Below are 17,462 nucleotides of genomic sequence, written 5' to 3'. Positions count from 1 at the left end.
TGATCTGGAAAGAAAATGGCAGCAGTGGTGTTCAGAAGTCCCTCAACTGCACCAGCTGTCGATCCTGTGCTGGTACAAAACACACATGCCGCAGAAAGGTAAAGATTTAAAACTACATGTATTCTGTGACTCCAGTGAAAAGGCTTACAGTGCAGTAGCTTACCTACAGGGAGAGACAAAGGATGGCGAAAGGACCACAAGCCTGGTTGCATCCAAGTCCAGAGTGGCTCCACTCAAAGGATGACGCTTCCACGCCTGGAGCTGATGGGAGCTGTAATAGCAGCCAGGCAAGCAAGCACACTTATGAAAGCTCTGCAAATGGACCGAACACAACTAAAACTATGGACAGACTCAATGATAGTGCTTCATTGGATCCACAGTTCTGCTCAGAAGTGGAAGCAGTTCATAGCAAACAGAGTGACGGAAATCCAATCTCTGACCGACCCACACTCCTGGTCACACTGTGCAGGCAAAGTAAATCCAGCAGACCTGCCAACCAGAGGTCTAACAGTGCAAGATTTGAAGCAGAGCACATTGTGGTGGGATGGACCCTGTGTTCTAATATCATCTGATCAGTCAGAGGAGACTGAGGACTATTTTCAGGAAGATAAGATGAATTTTGAACTGGGATCCAGACACCAGATCGCTGTACAACTTGTCGCTGAGCTCTTAAAACCTGTGTAAATATAGTAAACTGAAAACAGTGCTCCGAGTGACAGCCTGGATAAAGAGGTTCATCATTAACACACGCTCAAGTACAAAAATGCAAGGTGAACTGACAGCAGAAGAGCTGCACGAAGCGGAAAGGTACTGGATCAAAGTAACGCAGAGTCAGAGTTTCATCCCAGAAATCAATCTGTTGAAAGCAGGAAAATGCCCCAACACTGACTCCAGAATCCGAGAGCTAAAACCATTTCTGGATGAAGATGAGCTACTCAGTGTGGGAGGAAGGCTCCAGCATTCTGACTTTGCTTACAGGGAAAAGCACCCGTGGATTTTGCCCAGCAACCACAGATACACAGAAATGTTGGTGCAGCATCAACATGAAAGGATGATGCACGCTGGTGTGAGACACTTTAGTGCAAACTAGAGAAAGATACTGGATTTTGAAAGCAAGGCAGATAGTCAAGAAACTTGTGTCAAGATGCACACTTTGCAAAAAGTTCAAAGCAAAGGCAGGACAACAGACTACTGCCCCACTGCCTAAGGACAGAATAATCGAGTCACCACCATTTGAGGTCACAGGTGTGGACTTCACAGGGCCGCTCTATGTGAAGGAGCACGGCACCATGACAAAATCATACATCGCACTGTTCACTTGTGCTGTAATGAGAGCAATACACTTGGAGCTAGTGTCTGATCTGTCCACTGAAAACTTTCTGCTAGCCCTGAAGAGATTCATTTCAAGAAGAGGGTTATGTAAAGTGATCTACTCAGATAACGCCAAGACATTTAAGAGAGCTGATCAGGATTTGAAGGAGCTTTGGAAAAGCATCAAGGAGCCACAGCTACTAGAGTTCTTCTCGGAAAAGGGCATCACTTGGCGGTTCATCGCTGAAAGAGCAGCCTGGTAGGGCGGATTCTGGGAGAGGCTTGTAAGGTCAGTCAATGTCATTCTGAGAAAGGTCCTTGGGAGAGCTAAACTCAAATTTGAGGAAATGTGCACTATCCTGACAGAAGCTGAAGCCATCATAAACTCGAGGCCCCTCACTTATGTGGACAATGAGGTGGATGAACCGTAGCCGCTGACTTCGGCTCACTTCTTGGTAGGTCAGAGACTGACTTGCATGCCCCCAAAGCCATTCACAGCAGAGGCTAACCATCCGAAAGCGACTAAAGAGGAGATGACTCTGAGGTGGAGACACAGACAGAGGCTGATGACCAGTTTCTGGACCAGCTGGCGGAGGGAGTATTTGCTGGACTTAAAACCAGCCCATCGAAGCGACACACCACAACCCACGCTGCTGAAGGTGGGAGATGTTGCACTCATCAGGGAGGACAACACACCGAGGCATACCTGGAAGCTTGGTAGAGTTGACGAACTGTTCCCAGGTCGGGAAGACAGGTGCGCTCATGTGCAGTTCGTACTACTTCAGTGACTGTGTTGCGGAGACTAATTCAGTTATTATATTCTTTAGAAATTTAGATAAACTGTTGTTTATCAGGGGGGAGGATGGCGTGGGGTGGGCGTCTGTGTTTTTATTGGCTGCGAATGGTTGAACCAAGCCCTTCAGGGATTGGGGGGTGACGGTTTTTGGAGTTGACAGAGTTTAATGTCACACCCTTGCATTTAACAGCAGTCTTGCCGTGGTGTGTTTGGTACGCGTAACACTTGGGCCTCCAGACACATACTCTGTGATAAAATCCCCATCCTCTAACTCATCTGGTAAATCACCCAGATACGGACCTGTTGGGGGACCCACTCCCCTGGTGGAAATGTGAAGATCACAGAGTCTGTGTCGCAGTAAAGCCCGTGCTCCTGCAGCTTGTCAAGCAGGTTGTAGAGCTCGAGGCGTGCATGCACGGTGGTCATGGCACCTATGAACACAATCATGTCTTTCACCCAAGACGGTTGTCTACGTGTCTAAAAAAATGATTAGAAAAAAAAAAGTCAGGACGTTTTCACGCGTTCAAAGAAACCTCCCACTGCTCGAACTGCTATATAAGTCACCGCTGAATATGAGAAGGGTCATTATAGCAAATTCGGGGTCCGATCTCATCATTTCTCTGTGTGAAATAGCGAGACAAGGTGAGCAGGAAAAGAATGTGTTGACTCTGTTGCTCCCTATATCCCAAAGCCCTGTTCAGGCCATTGCTCATGCTGAAGAGGGCACTGTTGCCACATCTGCTGCACACACACCAGACACTAGAGACCGTCTAGTCTTTATTCAATTAAACACATGCCGAAGAGGAGTCGCCGAGAGCGGCACATTTAAATCAGCCAAAGTTTTTAGAAAAGTCGACCACCACATCGGTCTTGTCAAGTTGCTCACGTTGTGGCTAGCTTTGACATTCTTGATCAAATCATACACATGTGAGCCTTTAATTATTTCATTATTGAGAATAATTTCCCCTTGGTCTGACCACAACACAGTGTCTGGAGCCCTAGTCAGTAATGCCAAAATGTCCTCCGCGTTTCTCCGACTCCTCTGCCCCCACGGCGGCAGCACAACACATTTAATGAGACCAAAATAGTTTTCAATGTTATCAAAGTTGTTGCGAATAATTTGCAGATGGCCTACAGGGTATTGTTTTTTAGACTGCACTGTGGGGTAAACGCTGGTGAAGTCGTAATAGTGAATTTTTTTTCACCACCCACGCACTGGTGGTACAGTTTCATTGCATTTGTACGGCCCCCCAAATAATGCATCTCTAGGGTTTAGACGTTCGGGTTTTCTGTACGTGGATAGAAAACCTCTAACGGCCTGGTCAGATCTACACAATGCACTCCACTCACACCCCCACATCACAATCACTTTCAAGCCATACTGCATTCTCAGGGCTGTCACACGCTCAGAAAACTGGTGGAAGAGTTCACCGTAAGAAATTTTGGACACTGGGTTCTTCTCGCTCTCCACATGACACCTGACACAGCCGTGGTAAAAACTACCAGCAAATTCATAACACGTCTTTGTAGACTCAGAGAAACCATCAACAAAGTATGGCCCGATCTTTCGCTCGCCCACGTTAAGAGCATGTTGGATGTGTATGTTTTCAGCGTGCATCACATACTCCAGCCACTGTACGGAGGCGTTAGAGCAGGTCTTATTTTGTGTCAACATATGCGCCATTGTATGTCAGAGCCACTGTGTCGCGGGGTAAGAATAGTATTTTATAAACCCCCATGCAGCTACCCGCTAATGTGGTGAAACTGTATGGAACTATCTGTGTACAGTTTAAAAATGCGTCGCGGTAGATTATGCAGGCCTTTTTCAACACCTCCACATCATTAATGCAGTATTTGTGCATTTCAGATTGTAGGTCAAATGTTTCATGACACACCGTGTTGTACCACTCCATAAACTTCCTCTGCTCGCTGACGCTCATTTTATCAAAGCCGTAGCAAGACGGTTCTGGGTATTTACCCTTGTAGTATTCGTTTGCTCTTGTGTTAAACTGGTGCGGAAAGTGTCCTTTTTCCAAATCTTTAAATCCTAGAGCGTCTGGGTTTTTCGCGTAGAAAAGAAAAAGAGTCGATCCATCTCTGGTCGTATTTATCGTACATATGGATCACTCTGCTGCTGTGCATGGTGACGGACAGGACAAAATGCTCCAGCAGGATGTAGTGGTCAAAACCTGAAGCATTGTGGGCTATGAATGTGAATCGGCAAAACTTGGGCCGTCTGTCGTGATCAACAAATGCCCCGACACAGCGCAAAGTGTTGAAACAGAATTTGTTTCCATCCATGTCCATAGCACACACAAAACATGCCTCGTGTTTTCCCTCGTGGTACCGGGCTTCGAAATCATAAAAGATGTATTTTCTCTCGAGGTCTTTTTTTTCTATAGGCTGTATATAGCACATGTGGCCTGAGCTAACTTTGTAAATCACCCTGCAGCCGATACAATATTCCAAGATGTCGCAGGGGATCTGGCCATGAGTTTTACCGTGCTCTTTGTGTGCTTTGTAACAAACCTCTGATTTGCAGATACAGTTGCAGTCCTTGTATTTTAAAGTGTTTGATGCTTGTTCGCAGCAGTGTGTAAAGCACACATTGCACAAATATTTACATTTATGCCTTAGAGGACTGTCATAAGTGTTGTAGCAGTAATTTTCACGTTGGTGATTAAGTAGTAGTGATTGTTGTGTAGATAAAGCCAGATGGTGTTTAAATTAGGAGCGGTGTTAGTCTGAAAACATTGCAATAATTTACAGGCCTCTGTGTGGTGGTAAATCACAATTTTGGCGTTTATTACAGCCTCAAATTTGGCCATGTGTGTGAATAAAACCAGCTGTGAGGGGTCGAGACCTGCCGACGCGTGTAGACGTGTGGCAAGCACCATTTTGTCGGGTTCAGACGCTGCGGCATTGGCAGCGTGCACTAGGCATAGTGAAAAGCAAAGGCTGTTATCTTCTATATTGTTGTTTGGGTTAAAGAGGGCATGCACCTTTTTAGATAGAATCTGATCATAGCACACATTACCCAGGGGCTGAAGGCATCAGGGGGCTGTCAGAGACTGGCTTCACTCGGGACACATGAAAGACAGGATGGATCCTCATGGAGGCCGGAAGCTCAAGATGCACAACTACCAGAGACAAAATCCAATGCCTCATGGGACCAGGGCCGACTGGGAGTTGGAAGGGGCTGCAGCAGACCAGCGGGTGCCTGGTGAGAGGCCTTGCTGTGGGCGCAGATGGTGCAGGCCATGACAAGCTCCTTGACATCCCTCCTCATGGTAGGCCACCAGAACCTCCGAGCCAGGAAGGTGAAGGTGCAATGGACTCCAGGGTGGCAAACGTACTGACTACCATGGCCCCACTGAAGAACCCCAGATCTGACAGTCAGGAACAAATCGCCGGCGAGGAGGTACGTTGCTCGGGGCTGGTTGGGAGCGTAGAGCATGCCTAACCACTGTCTCCAGGCCCTAGGTCACCGCACCAATCACCTTGGTCTCAGGGAGGATGGGGATTGGCTCCGCCGTAACCGGCTCCTTCAGGTGTTGTTGAGAAAGAGCATCTGCCTTGGTATTGCGGGAGCCAGGTCAGTGTGAAGTCGAACCGACTGAGGAAGCTGGTCCACCTTGCCTGCCGACCATTGAGGCGTTTGGTAGCCCGGATGAACGTCAAGTTCTTATGGTCTGTCCAGATGGTAAATGGCTGCTCTGCCCCCTCCAGCCAATGGCGCCACTCCTCAAGCGCGGCCACAACAGTGAGCAGCTCCTGGTTACCGATGTCGTAGTTCTCCTCAGCAGGCAGGAATCGGCGGGAGAAGAAAGTGCAGGGGTGTATCTTCTGGTCGGCCTCCGACCTTTGGGAGAGCACAGCCCCCAACCCGGTGTCTGAAGCGTCCACCTCCACAATGAACTGCCTCTTGGGGTTGGGATGGAGTAGTACAGGGGCACTGGTGAATCTCAGAGGAAGGAATGCAGAGCGGGCAGCTGGGGACCAGACAAACGGCTGAGAGGGGGAGGTTAGCCGGGTGAGGGGTTCCGCTACATGGCTGTAGTTCCGGATGAACCTCCTGTAGAAATTTGCAAACCTGAAGAAGCTCTGTAGTTCCCTTCGGGACTTAGGATCCGGCCAATCCACCACCACCTCACCTCCTGGAATGATGGGCGAAGACCAGCTCACACTGCATGAGGAACGTGGCACAGGTCTCAAAGTTGCCATCAAAAGGCCAGGGATTGGAGACATGACGTGCACTTCACCCGCTCTCGTTGCCGGTTACACAACTCCCCAGCGGTGCGCTCCAATGTCTCGGGGAAAGCAGCACGTTCCCTTTGGGGAGGTTGAATGGCAGGCTGAGCCGCAACACATTGCACGTCGTTAGCCAGGGACGGTCCTCTCAACACAACATTTAAAACACTGCCAGACCTCTCTAATGCGCTGTCAATCATTCCAGAGTGCCTGTCTCTAATAAAAGTGGGTACACATTCAGGGTTGTCAATACCTACATCCCTAAAATCAGCTTTTTGATGCAGTTCTGTAGCATTAAATTGGCTAATCTCCCTCACAGACCCCTGCCCATAGCCAGTTTGTCATGAAATGTGTGGTGTGTTAATACTGCTACAAGCAACGGCTTCAGGTTCATGTACAGTTCTAGCAATTACCTGTTCAGATTGTGATGACGGTGTGGTGTGAGGCCCTCCATTTAAAAGTTCAGGGTCTCTTGCCGGTTGTGCTGGTTTGAACTCTGTTGCAAAGATTTCCTCCAGATCTTTTAAATCCTCGTCTGTGGGTTTACTCTGGTTCTTCTCCGCTGTGTCTGCTTGTGCTGGTTCAAGCTCTGTTGCAAAGATTTCCTCCAGATGTTTTTAAAATCGTCTTCTGTAGGTCTGGTCTGACAAATGTCTTCCAGCGCCACCACTGTGGGTGACAGTTGCGTGATCCAGGGCCCTTTAGCACTGTCCGGTGTCAAGAGCAGTTGAATGTTGTGAGGTGTGGTCGTCTTTCAAGCATATTGACCGCCTGCTGGATATGTAGGAATCCTGGTGTAGGATCTATGAATTGAAAATAAGAAAAAATTGTTAGGTCTGAGGGTGTCGATAAAACTGTTTGAAAAGTATGCAATTACATACCATCATGCCTGGGGCTCACTGCCTTTCTCTCAGCTGTGGATGACTTCTTCTCACAGGGTCTGTATTTTTAAAAATTAAATGTGTTAAATTGCGTGGTGGGTGTTTTACATACACAATGGATGATTTTGCCCTGTTACACACCCTTGCGCCTTGGTCAATCGTCTCCTCTTTAAACTGAGCCTGTTTTTGCGCTCAGGTGCGGTAGGGGTGTCTGTTAACAAATAAGTGATTAATTAATTTAGGGTTAGACTTAATTAGTGGTAAATTTGTTACTGTAAAATGTGAAGACAATATATACCGCCGCGATCACCCATTATTTCTCCCAGCAATAAGGAAAATCAGGATCCCAGTCATCGTACCACTGCGACATGATTGATTCGTTTAGCAGCGGCAGTACAACTCTTTTCAGGTGCTCCTTAAAGCAGTCTTAAGTCTCATGGTCCATGTAGCGAACATCATTATCCACATGTATATCGTCAGATCCCACTAGAATCTCACAGGTCGGATCCTCTAGTTGACGCGTCGCCATCGACGAATACAAACACATACCCTCATCTGCGCACAGAAATAACAGCGGTATTAAAACACAACGTTAAACACAAACGCATTAAAACAAATAGGCTTTGGGGAAAAACTTACCGTAAACCAGAGTCATGTCCATGATTCACCGGCAAAAACACGGGCGTGAGTCCAGCTGCCTACACCTTTGGTCGGAAAACGCGTATGATAGAGCAAACAAACTCTGGGGGTATTTATGTACTACCCCAGAATCCAATATGACACGCGGGACATGTCCAGGCATATTCACGTACTGCCACAGAATCCTATTGTTTGCGACCTGTGGAAGGAAATGGACACGCCCCTTTTTAGCGCGGGGGTGCACGCGCAAAAGTTTTCACATTCACGCGGAAAGGTGCCGTCTTATTACTACTTACAGGTGAAATCCAGAGCAGCTACAAGTACCTTGGGATCCTATAGGCTAATGGAAACCACGTGGATGCAACAAGGAAGTCAACCACAGCCAAATACCTCCAGAGAGAAAGACAAGTTCTGAAAAGTCAGCTAAATGGTAAGAACAAGATCAGAGCCATCAACATGTGCGCACTGCCAGTTATCAGAAACACTGCTGGGATCAAAGCTTGGAGATAAAACCCACAGACATCAAGACCAGATAGCCTCTCACCATGCATGGAGGGTTTCCCCCAAGGTCCAGCATCCTGAGGCTGTACACTAAGTGGAAAGAGGACGGATGAGGACTAGCAAGCATCAGAGCCACTGTCCAGGATGAAATACTGAAAATCCAAGAGTACTTCTAGAAGATGGCCCCTCAGGTAAAGCTGCGCTCTGTGAATGCCTCATACAGCTGAAACCAGATGATAGTGAGGAAGGAGAGGAGCAGACATGGAGGTACAAGCCCCTACACGGCATGTACAACCAACAGATGGTAGAAGTGGCTGATATCAAGAAGACCTACTGTAGTGCCTCTCCACATAGGTTGTGAAATAACACCTGCCTTACTCTGATTTACTGATTAAGTGGGAAAACAGCACAGGAACAATTTTAGGATATATGTACAAAGATATTAGATTTTATTATAGAAGGACAAAAGACAATTAAACATTAAAACTTAGAAGTAGTAGTCCTCAATATCAGTGCCGGGACAAAAGTAATCAAAACTAGAAGAGAAGAGCTCCGTGTTTGAGGGTTACACACGAACAACAGCACTGATGACAGCTGGAATGGTTGATACACAAGGTTACAACGGGAGGTGTGTGTGTGTGTCATCCAAGGTCTCTCTCTCTCACACACACACAGAGGAGAGGCCCACTGGCGTTTGTAGGACGGGTGTTGGCGAGGAATGTCCATTGCTGCTCTCATCTGCTTGCCGGGATGTGGCAAGAGGCAGCGAGGCCTCCAGTCAGAGTCACGTGACACCTCCACCAGACTTGACATTCACACATTCTTCAGTGTGAAATGGGACGACCCGGGTTCATTCCGGGTCTAATGACCACGACTCTCAAGACGGTGATGTGCTGTTTTTTTTTCCCAACCATCTCTGCTGCGAGTGGAAACTTCTAGTGAATCAAAAACTCCTCAATTGGAGGGTCCAAGTCCTGGAGGTTCTGGGTCTGCTTGTATCGTTTTTAACAGCTTCGATCAGCACGCACGCCAGAGCCGCTGATACCAGGATGACGGCGCCAAACCGGGGGGGGTCAAATAAGGAAATAACTAGAAACAAACGCAGAAACAGTGGCTGGCCTGGTTCCTTTAGCAGAAATGGACACATGGTTATTGCTCTGGTGTTTACATGCCATAACATTAAACAATTAATAAACTGCGCATACTTTTGCGGTATAAAATATCGGAGTCTCGCCAGTGTTGTCGGATTTATTCACACCAGTTGAGTCATGGAAATACAAACACGGTTTACTATTATCCAAAAGTTCAACACAACAGACAGCAGAGATCTGATGCTCTTACATGTGGCTGGTTCAAGTCAAAGTAAGGCTCAACCGATTTGCTCCTGTTTTTCCTGCGGTAGCGTTTTCTTTGACCCTAATAAAATTGAAAACGATTGAACCATTAGCTTCCAGACACGCAGCCGGACCACACAACTGACCCAGAAACTCACCTGGGTTAGAGGGGGTGTCCGCTGTGCGTGACGCTGCAGGCGAGAGAGGACCCCCCCCAACCTAGGCAGCCTTTTATGATATCCCGAGTTAGTCATGTGACTGCATGCCAATCACGTAAATCAATATAGGTCATAAGTGACCTGCATTCCTACACTACCAATGGCTTGAACATGCTGTACTGACAGACAGCAAAAAGGCAGTCATCCTGGCAGCATAAGAGAAGGCCCAAAGCACAAGGGCCATAGAGGCCAAGGTTCACCACACTCGACCAGACCCAGGGTGGCAAATGTGTAAGGATGCTCTTGAGACTGTCCAATGCATCGTAGTGTTGTTTAAGATGCTAGCTGTAAAAGCATATATGGAGAGGCACAACCAAGAGGCGGGGATAGTGTACAAAAACAGCTGTAACCAGTATGGACTAGATATACCCAAATCCCAATGGAACATACAACCAAGAGTGGTTGAGAACAAAAGGGCTAGCTTATAAATAGAGGCCATGACTTACCAGTTGACTGCAGTAGTATACCTTGGCTGCATCTTGTCTGTTGGAAGTTAAAAGAAGACGACATTGTTTGCCATCAACCTCAGTGGTTTTGTGAAACAATGACAGAAATAACTGATTCACACATTTCATATATTTAAACTCATTTTACATGTTTTTCATGACCTAAATGGAAAAATGCCATTACTTTTGATTAATAAATTACAAAATTAAATTAATTTTAATCATTCAAATTTTATCATTTTTTTTCATTTTCATCAATTCACAGACCAAAAATACATTCACCGTCAGAATGCATCTGTCCCTCATTTTGTCCAGGAGCTCGACCTCCTGTTTAAGTAGAGAGATGCAGAATACATATTGCAAAAACCACAGCAATCATTTTCACATCACCTTTTTTTTTTTTTAGCAAATCTGGCCCAAAAATTGGAAAGACAAAAATAAGAAAAGAGCACTAAGGAAAGGTTGAGTGACAAAATCTTGTCAAAACAAACATGGTGTGATACACTGCCATATCACTTTCAATTGTTAGCCCTTTGTTATTGTAATCAGCCCTTTAATGAGTCCACACACACACACGTGCAGCATTTTTGCTCAAATAAATTTACACAAAACCAGTAACAGCACCACTCTCATTGTCCCCTTTCATTTGATATGTAGATTAAATCAAGTTTTTGTGCTGAGCTCTCAAGCTGCCTGAGGATTTCCTCCTTTTCTGAGATTTACTTCTCATGTGTCTACTGCTTTATTTAAACTTCCATGTCAGCGACAGCCATGTTAGGAAGTATTATGTTTTCATGTGTCTACTGCCTTTAAGTATCATTCTGGTATTGAAGAGGGTGTCTCAGGAATGTCTTGAGGAAATTACTACAGAATTGGCACGTGCTGACATATGGATCTGATTTGACCTGATTTGGTTGCTATGGTAAGAGTGAAGGTTACTATGACCTCATATAACTCAAGAATGTATTCACTGATTATGACAACTTTCAATTAAAGGTCTAATATTGATTAATGATGACACAATATCCTGCAGTCAAAGGCCAAATTGTGCATGTGAGGGCACCAGATGGAGATTATGATCAGGTGCAAGCCAAGGGAAAACTGAGACAAGTTAAGATGATGGAACAAACAACTTGGCACAAGCTGAGCTTTTCATGATGAAGGATAGAAGACAGGAATAACACTCATGCTTAGCACTTTCTCACTGTCCAGGGAGATGGATGAGTTAAATCTAAGTGTTCATGCTTATGTAAAGAATAGCGGATTGATAGACACGTGCACATGCACAGTTAAGCACACAGACATGCAGAAAGCATATAATGGGGTTGAATAACAAGCATCAAACACCATCAGCTAAAGGTTTGACATGCCTGTCAGCCTTTTTTACTGATAAAGTGTTTATTTGTGAGTTTAGCTGAGTGTGCATCTGGCTCACTGTTTGAGTGTAGGTGTTTCTATAGATTTGTAACAGACTTATCAGTGGTTAGCAGACACACTGTCGGAGTGACTGGTGGGGAAAATCCTCTTTGTAAAGTAGGTCATGGAGTTAGCAGGCTAGCAGTAGGATAAGCTTGCTTTAGCATGTCTGCTAATTATACTGCCACACTCTGCGCTGTGTCACATCTCCAGAAAATCCTCCTTAGCCGACAGAGAAATCAGAGGGATGGATAGTTCAGTGGGTTTAGATGAGCAGGTGGCAGGATGTCCGCAGGTTGTAAAAAGATGAAATTACAACAAAAGGTTTCACCATGCTATTATGTTTACACCTTAAGAATGACTTTAAACATGCAGAGCATTGCCATGTCACAGTAGGAAAAGTGCAAGTGTACATGAACATGTAATATTCCATTAAGCCACTCAGTTGTCCTGTCTGTGTGCATACTGACAGTTTAACACTTCTATGTTCTCTCATGCTTTTTCAGTCTTCTTCAGGTTTGACTCTTTTACTCTGCACACCCTGTCCTTTCCCTTTTATCAGAGCTTGTGTTTTTATTTATTTATTTTATTTTTATTTTGTCATTCACACACAATCAATCCCAGATGGTAGGAATTCTACCATTAGTTGAATATAAAATATTTGCTCCTGTTTTAGTGCAGGACCTATGATTTCAACAATTACACCTAAACTGGCACATAATTTTCTGACAGCAGTTCAAAACTGCCTAAACTATTAACCTGTATGAGGACACACAGAGGATGCAGAGAGGGAAAATAGCAGTGAGGGCCAAAAACTGAGTGTCATGGTAGTGAGCTTGCTGACTTACATTGAAATATACATCAGAGGGGCAATGAAGCATTTATGAAGTGCAAGTCTAATATTTGATACACTGGATGGCTTCATCAGGATAAGCAAAGCATTGAAGTTATTAGGAATCATAGAGACATTGAACATCAGTTGGAAATTTCATAGCAATCCATCTATTAGTTATTGTGATATTACTTTCTGGATATATTTGACAGATGTCATTAGACTGACAGACCAGAATCCCTGAGCTAGTGACCATCATTATCCTGTTACTTTATTCCTCATTGCAGTTTATCATAGCAGCTGATGGATTCCCACCTGCTTGTAATGAGAAAATAACTCAAAGAGAAAAGTGTGTGTGTCCTCGTGTTTCTGTGTCCAGTGTACAGATGAAAATGAGAAACTCAGGAAAGCAGGGACAGGTCAGAAGACAGGGGCACTCCCACTCGACAAGTTGTGTCTTTTGGCACTCATGCTTCATACGTATCAGTATTCAGCAGACCACAACTGGCTCCTCTTATTAGGATGAAACTGATTTGGCCTTACAGTTGTGTTTGCTTTTGCCCAAAGCCATTAGATCCCAGAGAGTATCTGTCCATTTTGTTATCATTTTCAACTCAAAGTCTCTGCTTTTGTGGTGCCTTCTACCGCTGAACCAGGTTCAAACTCTTCTTTTTCTCCTTCTGTAGAGTTTATAAGCTCCAGGGCATACTGGTGTCTCTCAAGTGCACTTTTTAAAATCTTATCTCTTTGGTCTCCTGTCAGTCAAAACCACCAAGCATGACACACTGCCCTCTCTTTCTCCACTCCCTCCCACTAAGTCCTTGTTTCCCCTCAAGAGCTGAAAGGCTTTTCCTTCATCTGTAAAAAAATCTCTCTATGCATCTGTGAAAAATACAGCACTTTGGTACCAGAGTTGTTCATTGCTCTCTCACATGACATAACATTGGTTTGCTCGTCTGCACCTCATCCAGAGTCAGGGCCTTTTTAAAATGTACAAGATTGGCTCAGCATTCAGTGTATGGCTTAAGGTCACCTCTGTTTCTGAGCAATAAAAAGGCTCAGGCTATTTTGACAGCTGGCCAGCTTTCACCTGTTTTTGAGCTTTCCCACTAGCTCGAGGCAGATTTGTGGATTTTTTCAAAAAACAACCTTTCAACAGATGTGCTTTTTATTTTTTTTTGTTTTTTTCAATTAAAATTTAAAAGTGAAAAAGAAGACTTAAAGCATGTAATGATCTTTGTCAGCTTCAACATCCCCACATGACATCTGTCCCCTCTGTGTCCATTGTTTCCATTTCATCCCTCATTCATATTCACTCATTTTCAGTGTTTATATATTTATGATTTGTTCTTTTATTTATTCTATTATTGTCTGTCTTTTGATTTATACCATAATTTATGTGTTAAACCTTTGTTTTCAGTTGATTTTATTGGTGGATTTGACCCATTCCCACTCTACCATGTAAATGAGAAACCATCTCATCTCCTCTTAAAGCCCATGTATTTGTAAGTATGAATGTGCTGCCATCCATTGATAATGTGTACGTGTGCCAATGTGTTTTAAATGTACAGAATATCAGAGGCCAAATTGAGAGGAATTATTGCATGTGCAGAGAAAAATGCTGAAAGATGAAACGTAGAAATATCATTTTGACAATAAATTCAACATGAATGTAGCCACCTCTTCATATTTTGTGGTTTCTCTAAGGTGTGATGACAGTGTAACTGTTCATTCAAAATGAATATGACAGCTCCTGAAGATGTTAGCATACACGCTGCTATAGGATCAGTTACAACAGAACAGGAGATTTGAAGGAAGAGCAAAGAATGGTATTGAAGGCTTTTCTTGATGGGAAACAAGTCTTTGCTCTTTTACTAACTGGCCTCAACTGCTTTGTGAGTTTGTTGATCTAACTGGCCTGAAGTAACCTACATTTGGTCTTTAACCTAATTGTTGCCTGCATTTAAGTGTTTCATCTTAAAAGTAGGCATTACTGGATCCTAATCCAAGAGGAAACAACACACTAGCTATTGTGTAGATTTTATTACTCCGTATCTAGATGTTTAGAGTGCTGTCTTGGGAGTAAATGCTCTGAAACATGCTATGTCCTTTCCAATGAGAATATTTAGGGAATCCAACCCCTTTTATGTAATTTTTGTGTGTATGCGTGTGGTTTACATGTCCCCATACTGATGAAAGAACATTAAGAAAAACATGCAATTCTGTCTAACATTGAATTAATCAATTAAGTTGTGTCAGGAAAGTCATATAATAATTCTCAAAGGAAGGAGGGGATGGGAGGAGGTTTCCATCTCCGGCAACCTCCTGGGAGTTATACTCTGGATTAATTCATTAAGTGAAGTCTGTGAGTGTCTATAAATATGTCTGAATTGCCCAGCACGCATCAACTACTGTGCTCTTTCTTCCCATTTTCTGTTCCTTCCAGGTCTACGTAAATAGGAGAACATCCACGAAGGAGGTGATATCATAGATTTCCGTGGAGACAAAATGGCTGTTTTGACCCAAGCATCCCAGTGCACTGAGGCATGCCAGACATTCTTCCACCTCTCAGTCTAATCTTTTAGCTACTTTAAACATGTAATTTACGGTTGTGCTGCGTGGAACAGCCAACACTCTCCAGTTATTGTTTTCTGAGGAGAGACTCAGGCTTATCAAACCTCTGAAGGTATATTTTTTGAATTGAGTTCTGAGCTGTGACCTGTCAATAATTGTAGGATAAGATATTATCTGAGAACATGACTGTATGTACAGCATATAAATACATTGCATTTATAATCTTCAGCTGCCCAGCATTCTTAGTCTGTGGCACTGTTTTGGCCGCAGAGCTGAATTACAGTGGAGCTTGTGGAATGAGCTATTGTGCGCTGCCTATTTACTTTAGGCCAGGATCTTTGTGCATAAATTCACTAGCTGAGCAGGAAGAGGTAGGGGAGCGGAGCAGTGGAGGGGTGTATGTGTGGGTGGGTGGGGGGGGACCATGTATCAAGAGGCATCTGCCAAAAATAGAGAATGTAAATAATAGAACAGGGGGACTAAAAATTAGTTTGAAGTTTTTTATCAGATGTGAGATGGTTTCACATATAAAGAATAGCGTCCGTCCGGTTGTCCGTCCGTCCATCCATTTTCTACTGCTTATCCTATTAAGGGTCCCGGGGGGGGGCTGGAGCCTATCACAGCAGCGTTCAGGCAGGAGACGGGGTATATCCTGGATGGGTTGCCAATCCATTGCAGGGTCAACATATACAGACAGACAACCATTCACACTCACGGTCAGTTTAGCGTATTCAATTAGCCTAGTCCCCTCTTGTATGTCTTTGGACTGTGAGAGGAAGCCCAAGTACCAGGAGAGTACCCACGCAGGGCACAGGGAGAACATGCAAACTCCACACAGAAAGATCCTGTGCCTGAGCTGGGGCTCGAATGTGTAGCCTTCTTGCTGTGAGGCGACAGTGCTAACCACTGCACCACCGTGCCACCTGAGAATGGCATGTGAGTCTTAATTTTTTTTCTGGTGCCACATTATTTTGACTGTTTTTACCAACATCCAAATCACTGTCTCACAAGTGTCAGGTGTTTGTATTATATGTATTTTAACTCTGAAAGCTTTGTACTTATCCTCTAACTATCGACAGATCTGGCTTCTGACACATTTGATTACAATAAAGCAAATGTTAGATTGCATATTTCAACTTTTAAAAAAATGTTTTTTTTCTACATATTGCTAAAAACAGTTTAATTGTGGGTATGGTCTTATAAATTAAGGAAGCATAGTACCCAGCAGATTGTCAGTCCAAAAGGTTTAGAGTCTCAGTGATGATTGTTTAAAGCATGTTCTTACAGGGTTTATATTGCAATTATATGTAGTAAAGGAACGAAACAGCTGCAACAATCTACAATTGGCAATATAGAAGGTAGTTAGAGTGTAATTAGAAACTTATTTGGACCCAGCAACACAATCCAGCTTCATTTAGACAAAAGTGGACACACATGGGTCATATATCCCGGAAGGCAGGTCTTTTTTTTACTTATAGACTCTGTTTCTGTCAAATCCACTGTTGCATTACAATGTTTGTGAATCATGGGTGCCCCCTGGTGTTTAGAGGTCATATCTCCTGGAAGGCAGTTCTTTTACTCACTTGTCAGACTGTTTCTGTCAAATCCATTGTTGCATTATAATGTTTGTGAATCATGGCTGCCCCCTGGTGTTTAGAGTGTTCACGTGGAAGTTCTAAGGCTACTGAGGGCTTTTTTTGTTTTGTTTTGTTTCTGGGTTTGGTTTGCAGATACTATTATATAGAGTAAATTTTATGTCAGAAGAGTCAGCTCTTCAGCCTACATCTATTTCATTTCATCTTTTCAAAACTGCACTCAAACCTGATTTTTAGAATTTAATTAATTTTTATACCACTAAATTTGAATCATGTTTTTGTGGTACGTTTATAATCATTGGCTTGTCTTGTTTATTTTGTGTTATTATTTATTATTATATTTATTTATTTTTGTCTCCAAAAGAGGTGTGAACAAAGGAGATCTTTTCATCTGTTCTCAGTCTCTTTGTACTTTTTTGGTATTTAAAAATAGCCTGCTGGGTGTTAGAAGACTCTGGTTAACAAAAGTCCACAAACTGCAACAATCTTGCTCAAAATGATTAGAATGATTTGTCACTCATCAGTTGGCAGAATGCAATAATTTCCATCCATCCATCCATTTTCTACCGCTTATCCTGTTAAGGGTCACTGAGGGGCAGGAGCCTTTCCCAGCTGCCTCCAAGCGAGAGCTGGGGTACACCCTGGAAAGGTTGCCAGTCCATTGCAGG

General features: G+C 44.0%; 1 protein-coding gene across 3 annotated transcripts in view; it reads left to right on the top strand.

The window, feature by feature from the left end:
• The window catches only part of nkain4 (sodium/potassium transporting ATPase interacting 4), a 106,804-nt gene extending 91,243 nt beyond the window's left edge, over positions 1-15,561 (top strand). For 2 of the 3 annotated variants that reach the window (XM_086213790.1, XM_086213791.1), the window contains one exon: positions 15,072-15,561. In XM_086213790.1, coding sequence (XP_086069916.1) covers positions 15,072-15,081 — 10 coding nt within the window. In that variant the 3' untranslated portion in view covers positions 15,082-15,561. Of the gene's footprint in view, positions 1-14,045; positions 14,131-15,071 lie in introns of all 3 variants that reach the window. The other variant, XM_086213788.1, reaches the window with a different exon arrangement.
• The last annotated feature ends 1,901 nt before the right edge of the window (positions 15,562-17,462 follow it).

This window comes from Aulostomus chinensis, chromosome 9 (genome assembly GCF_037954235.1).
Source record: "Aulostomus chinensis isolate RoL2024-O1b breed Wild chromosome 9, RoL_Achi_v1.0, whole genome shotgun sequence".
Taxonomy (NCBI): domain Eukaryota; kingdom Metazoa; phylum Chordata; class Actinopteri; order Syngnathiformes; family Aulostomidae; genus Aulostomus; species Aulostomus chinensis.
This window is presented reverse-complemented; position numbering and strand designations above follow the sequence as displayed.